Source organism: Salvelinus namaycush, chromosome 14 (genome assembly GCF_016432855.1).
Source record: "Salvelinus namaycush isolate Seneca chromosome 14, SaNama_1.0, whole genome shotgun sequence".
NCBI classification, from domain to species: Eukaryota; Metazoa; Chordata; class Actinopteri; order Salmoniformes; family Salmonidae; genus Salvelinus; species Salvelinus namaycush.
Genome location: NC_052320.1, coordinates 27,871,668 through 27,885,848, shown reverse-complemented (window position 1 = coordinate 27,885,848; position 14,181 = coordinate 27,871,668). Strand labels below are relative to the sequence as shown.

The 14,181-nt window shown below is 43.5% G+C and overlaps 1 protein-coding gene across 3 annotated transcripts in view; it reads right to left on the bottom strand.

Moving 5' to 3' along the window:
- LOC120059355 (brefeldin A-inhibited guanine nucleotide-exchange protein 2-like) overlaps positions 1-14,181 on the bottom strand; it is a 35,945-nt gene that overhangs the window by 2,585 nt on the left and 19,179 nt on the right. For 2 of the 3 annotated variants that reach the window (XM_039008353.1, XM_039008351.1), the window contains exons 11-36: positions 14,010-14,109; positions 12,263-12,402; positions 12,028-12,136; positions 10,568-10,757; positions 8,748-8,859; positions 8,233-8,438; positions 7,938-8,022; positions 7,659-7,830; positions 7,078-7,229; positions 6,631-6,759; positions 6,283-6,441; positions 5,922-6,069; positions 5,014-5,110; positions 4,853-4,893; positions 4,601-4,770; positions 3,212-3,363; positions 2,852-3,024; positions 2,578-2,738; positions 2,265-2,395; positions 2,023-2,152; positions 1,729-1,864; positions 1,362-1,500; positions 1,001-1,058; positions 721-838; positions 409-548; positions 92-269 (exon numbers count right to left, since the gene is read on the bottom strand). In XM_039008353.1, coding sequence (XP_038864281.1) covers positions 92-269; positions 409-548; positions 721-838; positions 1,001-1,058; positions 1,362-1,500; positions 1,729-1,864; positions 2,023-2,152; positions 2,265-2,395; positions 2,578-2,738; positions 2,852-3,024; positions 3,212-3,363; positions 4,601-4,770; positions 4,853-4,893; positions 5,014-5,110; positions 5,922-6,069; positions 6,283-6,441; positions 6,631-6,759; positions 7,078-7,229; positions 7,659-7,830; positions 7,938-8,022; positions 8,233-8,438; positions 8,748-8,859; positions 10,568-10,757; positions 12,028-12,136; positions 12,263-12,402; positions 14,010-14,109 — 3,526 coding nt within the window. The remainder of the gene's footprint in view (positions 1-91; positions 270-408; positions 549-720; positions 839-1,000; positions 1,059-1,361; positions 1,501-1,728; positions 1,865-2,022; positions 2,153-2,264; positions 2,396-2,577; positions 2,739-2,851; positions 3,025-3,211; positions 3,364-4,600; positions 4,771-4,852; positions 4,894-5,013; positions 5,111-5,921; positions 6,070-6,282; positions 6,442-6,630; positions 6,760-7,077; positions 7,230-7,658; positions 7,831-7,937; positions 8,023-8,232; positions 8,439-8,747; positions 8,860-10,567; positions 10,758-12,027; positions 12,137-12,262; positions 12,403-14,009; positions 14,110-14,181) is intronic. The other variant, XM_039008352.1, reaches the window with a different exon arrangement.

Sequence of the window (14,181 nt, the reverse complement as noted above, 5' to 3'; positions counted from 1 at the left end):
TATGAAAGTAGATACCACAGAGATAACAAGAGAATCCTGTATCTCACATGACAGATCTGAACACACCAGACACACAGACAGTTGAACGCACCTGCTCTCCAGAGTGCAGTCCTCTGCTCGTTGTTAGAGTTGAAATCTCTGGCAAAGGTGTGTGACTCCAGCAAGCAGTCCAGCAGCTTGAAAAGGTGCTGGGAGGAGAGGTGTCTGTACATGCCCTGCTCCCCCTGCCCAGGGTCCCCTTCCTCTGCAGCCTCCTCCAGAGCATCCCTCTGGGAGAGACAGCACAGAGTCTAGGTCAATCCTCCCAAAACACTCTACTAAGTTGATGCATAAAAGCCCTGATTAAATGTGAATAAGGGTCATGACTTCAGTTTCGAGCCATTGTAGTTTAGCTCCATTATGAAAAACCTGTGCAGAAGCCATATTTTCGGCATCTTCCTTCTTGCTGGTTGCCGGGTAGAAGACAATGTTGTCAATGGTCTGGATCAGCTCCAGCTGCACCACACACTTGATGAGCAGTCCAGCAAACAGCTTCTGGTCTGACACTCCTACCACAGACACAGAGTACAGCGGCATCAGGAAGACAGATAGGAACCCACGAGAGACTGAGGTCAAATGTGGAAAAGTGGAACACGACAAGGAGGAGGATGAGGTATGTATAAAGATAGAAATGTGAATTGAGGTGAGAAGGTCAAAAGGTTTCTGTAATTCGTTGCATACTGGCATGGGGTTTACCCTTCCAGGTCTCATCGCTGGCAGTGGACATTTGGCTCTGACCTCCTCTCTCTGACAGGGCTCTGTCATAGCTGCTCTGGGATTGGGTGTCAAAATCTACATCCTGTAGTATGTTTGTGAGAGAAAACAACTCATGACACGAACAAACGGCAAGATATTTATTTTCAAAAGTCAAATCACTGCCATATACTCATGTGTGTCTATAGTCAGGCTCAAAAGCTTTAATTTGACTGTCTGAAGCTTCATAAATGTATTGTTTGCCCACCATATGTTTCCCATCACCAGCTTCCTCTTCCTGACCAGCTGGTCGCCATGTCAACAGGCTGTAGAGAGGAGAAAATAGAATGTGCACATCATCAGTCATGTGGTCTATTGGAGGAAGGGTTTCCTGTGTCCATGACTTACCATGGCCTGCTGAATGTTCTGCTCATGACTACAACATCTGACATCAGACTTGTTCTTGTAATGCAACGCAAATACAAGATCAGAATTTCTTACTATAACAGTGCGTTTTCTGTTTATGTGTGCAAATAAAACACATTGAGAATTACTGTTGGATGCCTGTTTATGGTGATGGATTGCAAAAGTGAAAACAGGGTGACAGACAGGCCGGCAGCAGAACTCACACGTGTGGGCTGGTGGTCTGGAAGATGTCCAGCATACAGGAGCAGGTGACGTTCCACACCTCTGGGCTAAACTTCTCCCCATTCAGGATGACCAGGTTCTCTAGGCAGTTAGTCCCTGACCGGGCCAACTGCTCATTATCTGGGGTAGTGGAGAGAAAATAGTGGTGTCATTCACCATTACGTCACCCAACTTCAAATTCCTGGTAAATGTTTCAAAGAATATTACAGTGAATACAGCTTGAATTGAATTAAGTGTGTGTGTGTGTGTGTGAGTCAGCTGCTGTTTTGTCCCCTCTCTATGGTGTGTGACTGTATGAGTCAGCTGCTCTCTTTTCCCCCCTCTCTCTGTGGGGAGTATAGAACCCACCTTGTCTGACACACCACTGCAGCTGAGTGAAGATGTCAGCCAGCAGGACTTCACTGAGAGGCTCATAGAACTGGGTGAAGACGTCACAAATGGCGTACAGGGCGTGGTTACAGGTCGTGGTCATCCACTCATGCTTCTACAATAAATCACAAGACACAAAATACACACAGACGAGCAACACAACAAATCACGAGGTTGAGTGAGTGACCGGTGCAAAAGCTAGTGTTAATTACAGAAATGCCTACTCAAAACAGTCCTACAGTGGAACCAATGACAATCCCTACAGCCTCTCACCTCCGTCTGCTGCTCAGGGAGCTTCATATTGTCGAAGATGCGGAAGACGATGCGGAAAAGGTCGTGCCACCAGTGCTTTTCAAAGGTGTGTCCATAGCTCTTCATAATCTCAAACATCACAGTCAGACCCCTGTGACAGAAAGACACACACGTCAAGCGTACATGAATGCCTATTGGGCTCAAAGCATTACATTTGTGGTGCCTCTACACATGTAGGGTGAGCTAAGGGTTAGATTCCTTACCTTGTCCTGATGTCCAGCTTGCAGCGGTTGATGATGCAGGACAGCTCAAAGAGGATGGGGAACCAGCCTCTCACCCACACCCGGTCCCCTGGGGCCACGTTCATGTCATCACTGGTGTACTCCCGCAGAGCCTGGGGACAGACAGGGAAGACCCATCAGAGGAACATTATCCTGATGGACTGGCACCATCATGTACTTAACCATGATGCAAATAAAGAATCCACTCCAAAATGCTGTTCGGTTGCAGGCTTGATTAGAAAGCACTTTGTGATCTAGGTTTGGGATGTGCTTTGGAATTCTGTGGGATGCCTACCTGCGGCCGTTCAGCCACATATTTAGCACAGTGGCGTATGAGCCGGATGGCCTCCATACTGGTGTCAGGGAAGGCAGCGTTGCACACAAACTCAGACAGACACTTCACTGCATCCTGGAAGGAGTCTATGGCTGCTGCAAAGTGCTGCTGAAACGTGTTCACTGGAGAAGAGAAAGGAGAATTACTATACAGCAGTCCATTTCTCTCCCGAGCTGGCCATGCCCTTTGAGACAAAATTATGGTTGAGCCCCAGTCCTAACGTGTCGGTACTCACTGACTATGTGGCCAGTAGTCTGGAAGGCCAGCTCCACAATGTTCTCGTCGTGATCCGAGGCGGCCTGGTGGAACACAGAGAAGATGTTCTTCCAGCCGGAGCGGATGTTGGCTGCCTGGGAGTTGACCATCTGGGCCACACAGCGGATCACCATGTCCCTGATAGTGGGAGATCTGTGGAGGAAAGAAAGAGAGGGACAAAGAGTCAAGCATTTGTGGCGAGTGTGTAGGCTGGATTTGGTTCTGTGCTGGCAGGGTTTTTCCACGTCATATCCCCTAGATTGTTCCAAATCACCTCTGCATCTCTCCTTCTACTCCTCTCATATTTTCCTATCTCCCTTCCCTCTGGTCCAGTCTCTACCTGTTCTTCTTCACGATGTGTTCAAATGGCCGGAGGAAGTCCTTCTGGAAGCGGAAGTTAGCCAGCTCTCCTTTCTCCAGGAACTTCATGGACAGCTGCCTCAGAGAGTCCACGGCAAAGATGGCCACGTCCTCGTTGGGGTTGCAGCCCACCTGGTGGAGGAGCAGACGCACAGTCAGTACATAGCAGGGCACAATACTTTTTGTTTTTGCGACCCTTTTGACTGGCTGTGAAAGTAAAAACGTACTTGTCACATCAGTGTGAGCTGAACATTCATTGCATGGTCACCACACTCAAGTTTCAAAACTTCCTATTTTTTGGGGTGTCGAAAACCAGTATAGTGCATTCTCCTCATGATTCCTGTAATGAAAGTTTCTGCCCTGCCCCTAGGCCCGTTTCCCTGGGGCCTGCTGCTGTGATGAGCGAGCCACTCTCTCTCCCTCTCCCCCAATGTGGGCTCCAGGATAGAGAAAAAAGGCTTCTGATTGTAGAACTTTTCAAAATTCAACTGCGGGAAAATACATAGCTTTGGAGGCAACTACTGTTGTTCTCAACTTTCTGTGGATATCATTTGTATTCGTCATCTCTTTAATAGAGTTCAACAGCAACTATTTTACAACCAAGATATTTGATTTGGCTTTAAGATACGAAGTGCTCGTCGGCCAATGCGAGTGCATAAGGTAGCAAGCTACAACTGCAAAGTCTTTTTAGGACATTCATTGGACTTAGATGAATACATGATTACTAGCAGTAGGTATTATATTTAGTGTTCCTGATCTAGCTAATGTGCTTTGAGTTTTCACTTCCTGATGTGGTGAATTAGCCTATGATATTAGTGCACATAAAGATGAATCTCTATTGATCAACACAATTCTGGAAATTCTGGAGGCCTATTTTAACAGTAAAATATAACAATAGCCTATTGTCAACCCACAATTCATGACAATCACTGGATTAGGTTGCACATCAACATCTTTAATCATGCATTCCTGCTTGAACATGTTAGATGAAACAACGTATTTATTGAATAGCCTACCTTCTCAGTAGTCTATTACACTGTCTGAAGCACTGTGAATGACTTTCTACGGTGATTTAGAAAAATGTATGTTGTGTAACGCCGCAGAAAAAACTAAATGGTGTGACCAGACCAAATCATTGGCTGGTGCCACCAACTGAAAAAGATAGTAGCACCATTACAGCCAGTGGAAAATGTTAGTCTGGAGCCCTTGATAGACTAAGTCTCTGCATAATCAGGTTAGATTAATAGATTTAGACTACTGCTGGACTAACAATTCTCAATGGACAATCTCAATTTAAAGTGTTTTTTTAGTCCAGGAATATGCTTAATCTGGTTCCAGGACACCTTCCTTACTGAAGATAGGAGCTCACCTTGTTGAAGTGGTCTCCGATGACCTGCCAGATGCGTGACCACTGCAGACGGATGCGGTTCATGTTGTAGTAGGAGATCTCTACTATCTTCTGCAGACTGAACATCCTCGGCTGGTGAGTAGAGGCCAGTTCATCCATGGAGACCGCACATAACCACCGCACAAAGTCCACTAGGAAAAGGACACAATCAGTAAACGCACGCATTGCCAGTCAGATATACACACACGTGGCGAAACGCACAGATCCACTTACCAACTGCATTTCCATCCAGCCTTGTGGAACCAGTGAAGATCCTGCAAACAACAAACACAGGTCAGATTTACAAGACATGTACTTCCAGAAATCACATGGACATAAATTACAAAGAACAGATGTCTGCAGCCATGGATGTACGTTGAACATGTATCTCTCACCTGTCTACAGCCACCACCACGCTCTGAGAGCTGGTCTCTCCCACTGACTCCTGGATATGAGCCATCTGCCTCCTGTCTGGACCTCCCACCAGGGTCCCTGCAACAGAAAACCCATTCCAGACACACCATTTAACATATTATGCCATTTAGCCAACACTTTAATCCAAAGTGACTTACAGTCAAGCGTGCATATATTTTACACACGGGTGGTCCCGGGAATCGAACCCACTATACTGTCATTGCAAGCTCCATGCTCTACCAACTAAGCTACAGAGGATAGGGTGTCCAATCAAAAATGCATCTTTGACCAACGGGTAAAATGATATGTTGGGTAGATAATCCTCTAAGAAAACCAATGGTCCAAACCTCATGTCTCCATCATAATCCGTTCAAAAGTTATTGGAGTTTTTAACCCTTGTAGGATGGCCAGAATTAGGGTGACTAAATCAATGGAGACCAGAGAAAATAAATTGGTCAAAAATCAGTCAAATTGCATCGCGCCAGCTAGGATGGATTCTGTGCAAGAATTAAGGCCACTGGCTGACTGGCTGGCTCACTTCCCCAGTTTGAACTCGTCATCTTTATTCTTGAATCCACAGGATATAAAACAATATAGGAGGTAAGAAGGATATCGATTTTGAGACACGAAATATAGTATTTTCATATTTTAGTATATACGCTTTATTTTTATTTGAAATTCCAATTCTTTAAAAAGTTTTCCTTTAATGATTTGTTAGAGAAAGACCCCACTGAACAATTTAGAGCATGAATATTCATACTTGTCTTGGTAAAATTTCATCACCAAAGTGCGTTTTCACCCACTCTGGGCAGAGTTGGTGGACACCCTTTAGAGGACCACATCTTCACACACTAACTGTCCCTGATTTTCAAAGCCCTGTGTGACCTACCCAGTCCCAGGGGCATGAACTCCTCTCCCCCGATTGGGAAACCCTTGATGCCGGTCTGACTGTCCCGGACCACTCCAGAGATGTAGCGTGTCTTCACCCCCGTGCCAATCAGCTGGGCCAACTCCAGCTGGCTGATACACCGCAGGATCTGCACAGAGAAACACAGGCCAAGGGTTAGAGGTCAGCCTCCATGTTCTGTTCATGACGTCTCTACCAATTCAAGTGCTATGCTCACTTTCCACTGGATTTGTTTGCATAGAGACAGACAGATATATGGGGTGGATTTCTGACTCGCAGAAGAGGAGATGAGAGGCAGGGTTGGGAAAGCCAGGTTGACTACATGGGAGAAGCCCTGACCTACCTCGTGCCAAGAGTTGCCCAGGTAGTTTCCGTCTGTGTGGGCCACAGTGATAAGGGTCTTGATGGTGTCAATGTTCTTCTGCTTCATCTCAGTGATGCTGGAGCTGGCTGTGAGCAGGGTGAACCGAGCCAAGGCTTGGACATAAGCATCCCTCTCCAACTGCACAGCGCCGCGAAGACACAGACAGACGAGTCATTCAAAGAAACAGACAAAACAGGCTTTTCTAGGAGTTTCAAGTTCATGTTGAGCATAGAATGGAGGGGGTTAACAAAATGAATCATAGTCCACGGATAGTAAAGGGTTTTGAAAGGGGATGATACATTCAATTATTTTGCTGTGGCCTCTGACCAGCATACTGAAGATACAGGTGATCCTGATGGCACAGCGGATCCCCTCCAGACACAGAGAGGCCACCTCCTGGTCATCACAGTCCTGCAGCCCCACGCTGAAGGCTGCCAGGAGAGGGGTCCACGCCAACTGCAACACACACGCAGAGCACACACTTGAATCCTTTCCCTCCGCGAAGAGCATTGGTCATACAGCCACCCTCTGGCATACATTCACAAGCATTACCCATCCCAGCCACTGCAGATGGTGGTGCAGTAGTCCTAATGATACTATATGCCATTTAGTCCATTCTTTTATCCAAAGAAACTTGCAGTCATGCGTGCATACATTTTACTTATGGGTGGTCCCGGGAATTGAACCCACTATCCGGGTGTTGCAAGCACCATGCTCTACCAACTGAGCTATGGAGGACATAGTCATTGCGAGGGTGGCTCTGCTCTGCAGTACCTTAAACATGGGCCGGACGTGTTCCAGGTGGGTGGCGCTGAAGAAGGGAGCCTGGGCGTGGCTCACAGCCTCCATCAGGGCCTTGGCTGTCTTGGCCATCTGTTCCATCTCCACGTTATATAGCAGACGACGCTGCTTCTCAGTGGCTACACCTGAAAAGAAAGAGAGTGCCTAGATTATCACATGACCAAAACATACTCTTCACGGTAACTTGTCAGGCTTACAATTCCCACTAAGCTGGGTGGTGTAGGGGTTCAGTTGATGTATAATACATACAGTTTTAGATTGTCTGTTACAGAGCCATATATTTAGAGCGTTAGGAAATTGATGTTTCTGAATTCTGATGCATTTACATGATACTACAACATTCTATGGCAGACATGTAGGCTCACCATTAAAATTAATAATACTTAACTTGTAAAGGGCATTTCCCACGCTCAATGCTAATAACATTGGGAATACTTAAACAATGCTTCATCAGTGAATGCCTTGAATGAGAACAATATTCCCAGTTCTAAAAGTTGTCCCAACTCTAAATATATCTGGCTCTGGTTTGTCATATCCCTGTTATCTCTACTTACTGTGCTTGCTAGTCTTGGGTGTGATAGTGTGCTCCTTGCTGTCCTTCATGGCGATCTTCTTGCCAGCGATCTCATCGTATATGGAGGACAGGTACTCCTCAGGCAGGTCCTTACTGTCATTGATTCCACGGTTCATTTTGATGTACTGCTCCTTGGTCATTTTGTTCTTCACCTGTACAGGTCAAATAACGGTGGGGAACAACAGCGAATACAAATAACTGGAAGTGGGTGTATGGATAGATGAACAGGCTAAATAAACTGATTGGTTGGTGTTCTGACCTGTGGACTGTGCAGGTCGGTGGTGAGCATGATGATGGAGTAGGCCAAGACGTAGGCCGTGTCTGCACTGGCAAACTCAGTCTGTCTGCAGGGGCAAGAGGTTAGGGTCAGTTGAGGTAACAAGGTGGTGCATCAGTAAACCACTGGACATTACATAATGAATATTCAAAGAGGCTACACGTCCACGCAGTATCTATAATTGAGGATGTTCTCGATGACATGTTTCCAGAGCGCGTATGCAAACTCAACTCCTCCCCCTGCAGGTAGCAAACAGTCACTGACATGTCTCCCTTACCCCTGGTTACACTCCAGATATCGGGCAGCGAACTTCTCCATGAGCCTGTCAATTTTCTGGGCCTCTCCTGGGAGCCGGAAGCCCTCCAGGAAAGCCCTCAGAGCAGAGACAAAGTCCCGGCCACAGAAGTCCAGCTGGTCCACATAGCTGTACATCACCTCCTTGTTGAAACGCACGTTCTCCCCCAGGTATTCCCCCACCTGGGTCTAAAGAGAAGAGAAAGGAGAGATGGGGAAATGATGAAGAGCTGTGCCAGAGATAGGAAACTAACAAACCTTTTAATTTATGTATTTTATATAAATATAACCATGTAAGGTAGAACTAATTCTAATTTACAATGACAACCTGGCATTTACAATGAAGATCTGGCATCTACAATGACAACCTTTTCTCGTACAAACTCGAGTCCGAACACATTACAATAACTTCCTGTTGTTGCATACTCTCTAGAGAGGCTACTAAATCAAAGTCCTTCATGTTTGTACAGTGATACAAGGTTGTGATGAGGTGCTCACTGTGTCCAGGCGCTCCTCTTGGTGCAGAAACTGGGCAATGTCCTCTGCTGTGTTTCCCAGCATGCCTTGGTCTTGTAAGAACTGGACACCTCGCTTGGGCTTTTTGTTGAAACTTGAGAGATGGAGACAAATAATCTATGGCTACTACAGATATACTGTATAACTAGATAGGCAGTGTTAATTTTGGCAGCCATTTTAGATTTATTCTTATAGTCTTTACTAAAATACCTTTTAGTCTTAGTCATATGTTAGTCATTTCATCCTTAGTTTTAGTTATATCAGTCGACTAGTCAGTCATTTTTGTCACATTAGTCAGTATTTTCCCCCATGAAATAATTCATATTTAACTTCCATCATGTACACATTAAGATAGCCTGGTTCAACTAGGCCTACTATCCCCTCATATAGCTGACACACTGCTATTGTAGTAGATTGTAACCAATGCCAGCCATGATTTACCATATAGGCTACAAAGCCTTGGCTACAGATGAAAATTTAGGCATACAGCGCTTTTTCCCCCAATCATAACCTTGCAATGAGGGTAAATAACAGTGATTCCCTTAAAAATGTGAGAATATACGCTTTCCAACAATGTCAGAATTATTAATGTGATACTGATATTCAGCAAATAGCACTAACATCTCAAATCGGGGGAAAATACAACTGCACTGGCCGACCGCGAGTGTGGCAAAACAGATGAAAAACAGCACAGACGGAAAAATAGAGCTTATGTGATCAAAGCAAAAATAGCCTATGTGAAAGTAAGAGAGTAAACATAATTGTTTCTAGTTGAGGTAGGTTACAATTGAAGTGTCCATGCTGTGTATCAATTTCAAAAGAGAGCGAGTGACAGATGTGACCGCCCGGGAGCTGTGTGGGAGTCAGGCAGATCAGTTCAATAAGACCGCGCAACTTAAACACGTTAAATCTGCCAATAAGAGGATTGCATTAAATATTCCGCATATAATTGGACAAAACTGATGAAAAGGAGCTTCATGTCAAATTGAACGTACATTAGTCTCATGTGGAATTCTCGTCTAGTCACATTTTTGCAGTGGTATAAAGTACTTAAGTAAAAATACTTTAAAGTACTACTTAAGTAGTTTTTTGGGGTATCTGTACTTTACTATTAATATATTTGACAACTTTTACTTTACTACATTCCTAAAGAAAATTATGTACTTTTTACTCCATACAATTTCCCTGACACCCAAAAGTATTAGTTACATTTTGAATGTTTAGCAGGACAGGAAATGGTCTAATTCACACACTTATCAAGAGAACATCCCTGGTCATCCCTGCTGCCTCTGATCTGGCGGACTCACTAAAAACATGTTTTGTTTGTAAATTATGTCTGAATGTTGGAGCGTGCCCCTGGCTGTCCGTAAATAAATTAAAACTAGCAAAATGTGGCCGTCTGCTTTGCTTAATATAAGGAATAAAAAAATGTGTACTTTTACTTTTGATACTTAAGTATATTTAAAACCAAATACTTTTACTCAAGTCGTTTTTTACCGGGTGATTTTCACTTTTACTTGAGTCATTTTCTATTAAGGTATCTTTACTTTTACTCAAGTACGACAATTGGGTACTTTTTCCACAACTACATCACCTAAAATGAAAACTCATTTGTGACAGTTTTTTTCATGGTATCTCGTCTCAGTATCGTCATTAGCTTTCGTCAGGAAAAATAGGTGGTTGACGAATATTTTTCGTCAGTTATTGTTGACGAAATTAACACTACCTCCCAGACTGATACTGTATATAAACCGAGTAAAATAAATAAAGTCAAAGGGAAGGACAAAGAGTGTGAGACTCACAGCTCAATGCCGTGCTCGATGACATCCTTCTGTTGTTTGATGACCTCATACTGTTCTGGGTGGTCAGGCTGGGAGGACTGGACACTAGATGACATGGTGGAGTCCAGAGAACTGACGCTGTCTCTACGAGACGCCAGGTGGTCAGGAAGCTTCAGCTCCGGACCCTCACCATCTGACGGCCGCTCCTGGCCTGGGTCACACACAGACAAACAGCAGGGTCAAGATACACACTGTTGAGGCTGAGAGGTGCAGCTAGACACACAGCCTTGGGTACTGTTGATTTTCAAGATGGAGGCCTAATGAAAGTAAGATAGTATGCCAACAGTGAAAAGCCTAAAAGGGGAATGTCCTCCATAAGGTCAAGTTTTAATATTGTAGTGGACAAATATGAGAAGAACATTGGTGCGGCCAAATGCAGGCTACTGTACAACTCGCTATTCAGGTAGGATGCATTTTTTAAACTTTATTTTAATTGTTTTCCCTAATATTTATAATTATTTGTTTCATAATTGTTGTATATCATATCATTGTTATTATTGTAGGCCCATGTATTAATCTAAACCATTTCTTTAAATATGCAAAAGGGATTTTTTTTTCCATTCAGTTGATATATTTTCGTTGGCTAAATTAAGTTCGAACTGTCTGTGTCCTCCGTATTTAATTTGAGATAAGTAGGCCTGTTGTAATATAAATATCATTAGCTTATTGCAGAAAATTGTTGGGTACGGTAGGCACTAGGCTTTCTTGGTAATTGCTGCAATATAGCGTGTTCAAAACTTTGGTGAATGTTTAAACCAGTTTGAAAGTGTTTTGTTTCATTCTGTTGGGTCTTTTTCTTTTAACAAATTAAGTTCATACTGTAATGTTGCGTTTGCCGCAATATAATATCCTGCTTGTATTTTCCCTATAAACAACGGCTTGACTTACTTTTGATACGAATCTAATAAAGTTTAGAAACATTTGTGAAGGTGTGATGTGGCTATTAGCCTTTTGTACTGCAGGACTATGAAGAACTGACTCCGACAGTTGAACTTGAGGTTGAATGTTTTAAGCCTACCAGAGTAACTCATATAATCTAACAATATAATGCTTATCTTTATAGCTTATACATGCAATGCCCTGATGCATTTAGTGCTCAAATCTCCAAGCTGAACCGTGAAGTGGACAATATTTTTAGTAAAGTAAAAAACAATAGGCTATACATTTTTGCATATGCTACACATCGAAACACAAGGTAGTGTTTTTATTATTTGTTAAAGGCTGTTTTTAAGGACACGTAAAATGTGGCTCATTTGGTCAATATCCCTCGTTTATTGATGGTGCGGACGGATGTCCTGAGTTACGCACCCAATGCAAATTTCACAATGTCCGATAAATTTAAATCTTCCCAGTCATTTGTCTGGCACAACATTTTCCTAACGGAATCCCTGCTAGACACACACACTGCTCATTACACTCACCGAGGTTGGCCTGCAGGTTGGGGTTGACATACATGTCTCTGCTCCACTCCACCATGCATTTCAGAATGGACACCAAACACTCCAGACCCTTCTTACGCAGACTCAGCTCCTGCAATATGTCTCATGTTAACCGGTCTGTCACATCATTTACAGAGCTCAAAAATACTTCCTACGCCAGAGAAACAGCTAAACGACAGACAAAATCCAAGCATGATGTCAACATATTTGAGGTAACCTGTAGAGGGGTCATCCCCAGCTCCTGGCCACTCCTCCCCATGGCAATCTTAGATAGATCGTTCACCAGCCGCTCAAAGATGTTTGCAGCGTTCAGGTCACAGTCGTAGTTTACGTAGATATCCACCACACACTGAGCATCTGGGGGTGAAGGGTTTGAAGATGGGTGATAGAATAATTTTTTGTTGGTATATGTATATTACCGTTCAAAAGTTTGGGGTCACTTAGATATGTCCTTGTTTTCCATGAAAACATACATGAAATGAGTTGCAAAATGAATAGGAAATATAGTCAAGACGTTGACAAGGTTAGAAATAATCATTTTTAATTGAAATAATAATTGTGTCCTTCAAACTTGGCTTTCGTCAAAGAATCCTTCATTTGCAGCAATTACAGCCTTGCAGACCTTTGGCATTCTAGTTGTCAATTTGTTGAGGTAATCTGAAGAGATTTCCGCCCATGCATCCTGAAGCACCTCCCACAAGTTGGATTGGCTTGATGGGCACTTCTTACATACCATATGGTCAAGCTGCTCCCACAACAGCTCAATCGTGTTGAGATCCGGTGACTGTGCTGGCCACTCCATTATAGACAGAATACTAGCTGATTGCTTCTTCCCTAAATAGTTATTGCATAGTTTGGAGCTGTGCTTTGGGTCATTGTCCTGTTGTAGGAGGAAATTGGCTCCAACTAAGCGCCGTCAACAGGGTATGTAATGGCATTGCAAAATGGAGTGATAGCCTTCCTTCTTCAAGATCCCTTTTACACTGTACAAATCTCCCACTTTACCAGCACCAAAGCACCCCCAGACCATCACATTGCCTCCACCATGCTTGACAGATGGCGTCAAGCACTCCTCCAGCATCTTTTAATTTTTTCTGAGTCTCACAAATGTTCTTCTTTGTGATCCGAACACCTCAAACTTAGACACTTTTTTCCAATCTTCCTCTGTCCAGTGTCTGTGTTCTTTTGCCCATCTTAATATTTTCTTTTTATTGGCCAGTCTGAGATATGGCTTTTTCTTAGCAACTCTGCCTAAAATGCCAGCTTCCCGGAGTCGCCTCTTCACTGTTGACGTTGAGACTGGTGTTTTGCGGGTACTATTTAATGAAGCTGCCAGTTGAGGACTTGTGAGGCGTCTGTTTCTCAAACTAGACACTCTAATGTACTTGTCCTTTTGCTCAGTTGTGCACCGGGGACTCCCACTCCTCTTTCTATTCTGGTTAGAGCCAGTTCTCTCTGTTCTGTGAAGGGAGTAGTACACAGTGGTGTACATTTTGAGCCTGTAAATCTAACTCACAAATGCTGATGCTCCAGATACTCAACTAGTCTAAAGAAGGCCAGTTTTATTGCTTTTTTAAAATCAGAACAACAGTTTTCAGCTGTGCCAACATAATTGCAAAAGGGTTTTCTAATGATCAATTAGCCTTTTTAAAATAATAAACTTGGATTAGCTAACAGAACGTGCCATTGGAACACAGGAGTGATGGTTGCTGATAATGGGCCTCCGTACGCCTATGTAGATATTCAATTTAAAAAACGGCCATTTCCAGCTACAATAGTCATTTACAACATTAACAATGTCTACACTGTACTTCTGATCAATTTGATGTTATTTTAATGAACAAAAAATGTGCTTTTCTTTCAAAAACAAAGACATTTCTAGGTGACCACAAACTTTTGAATGGTAGTGTACATAAACAGCAATGCACACTAAATGTGTCCATCAGGCTTGTGTGTGTTTTTACCTGCACATATCCGTGTGAGGGTCTGAATAACCATCCACTTGTGTTCAAAGGAGCTGGATGATGTTTCCAGGATGGTCAGGAAAATCTCCCTGAAAAACACCTGGGAGAGGTAGAGACAGTGAGGGTGGGAGTGAGGGAATTAAAAGTGGTAGTTTCATCATTCATTTTTATT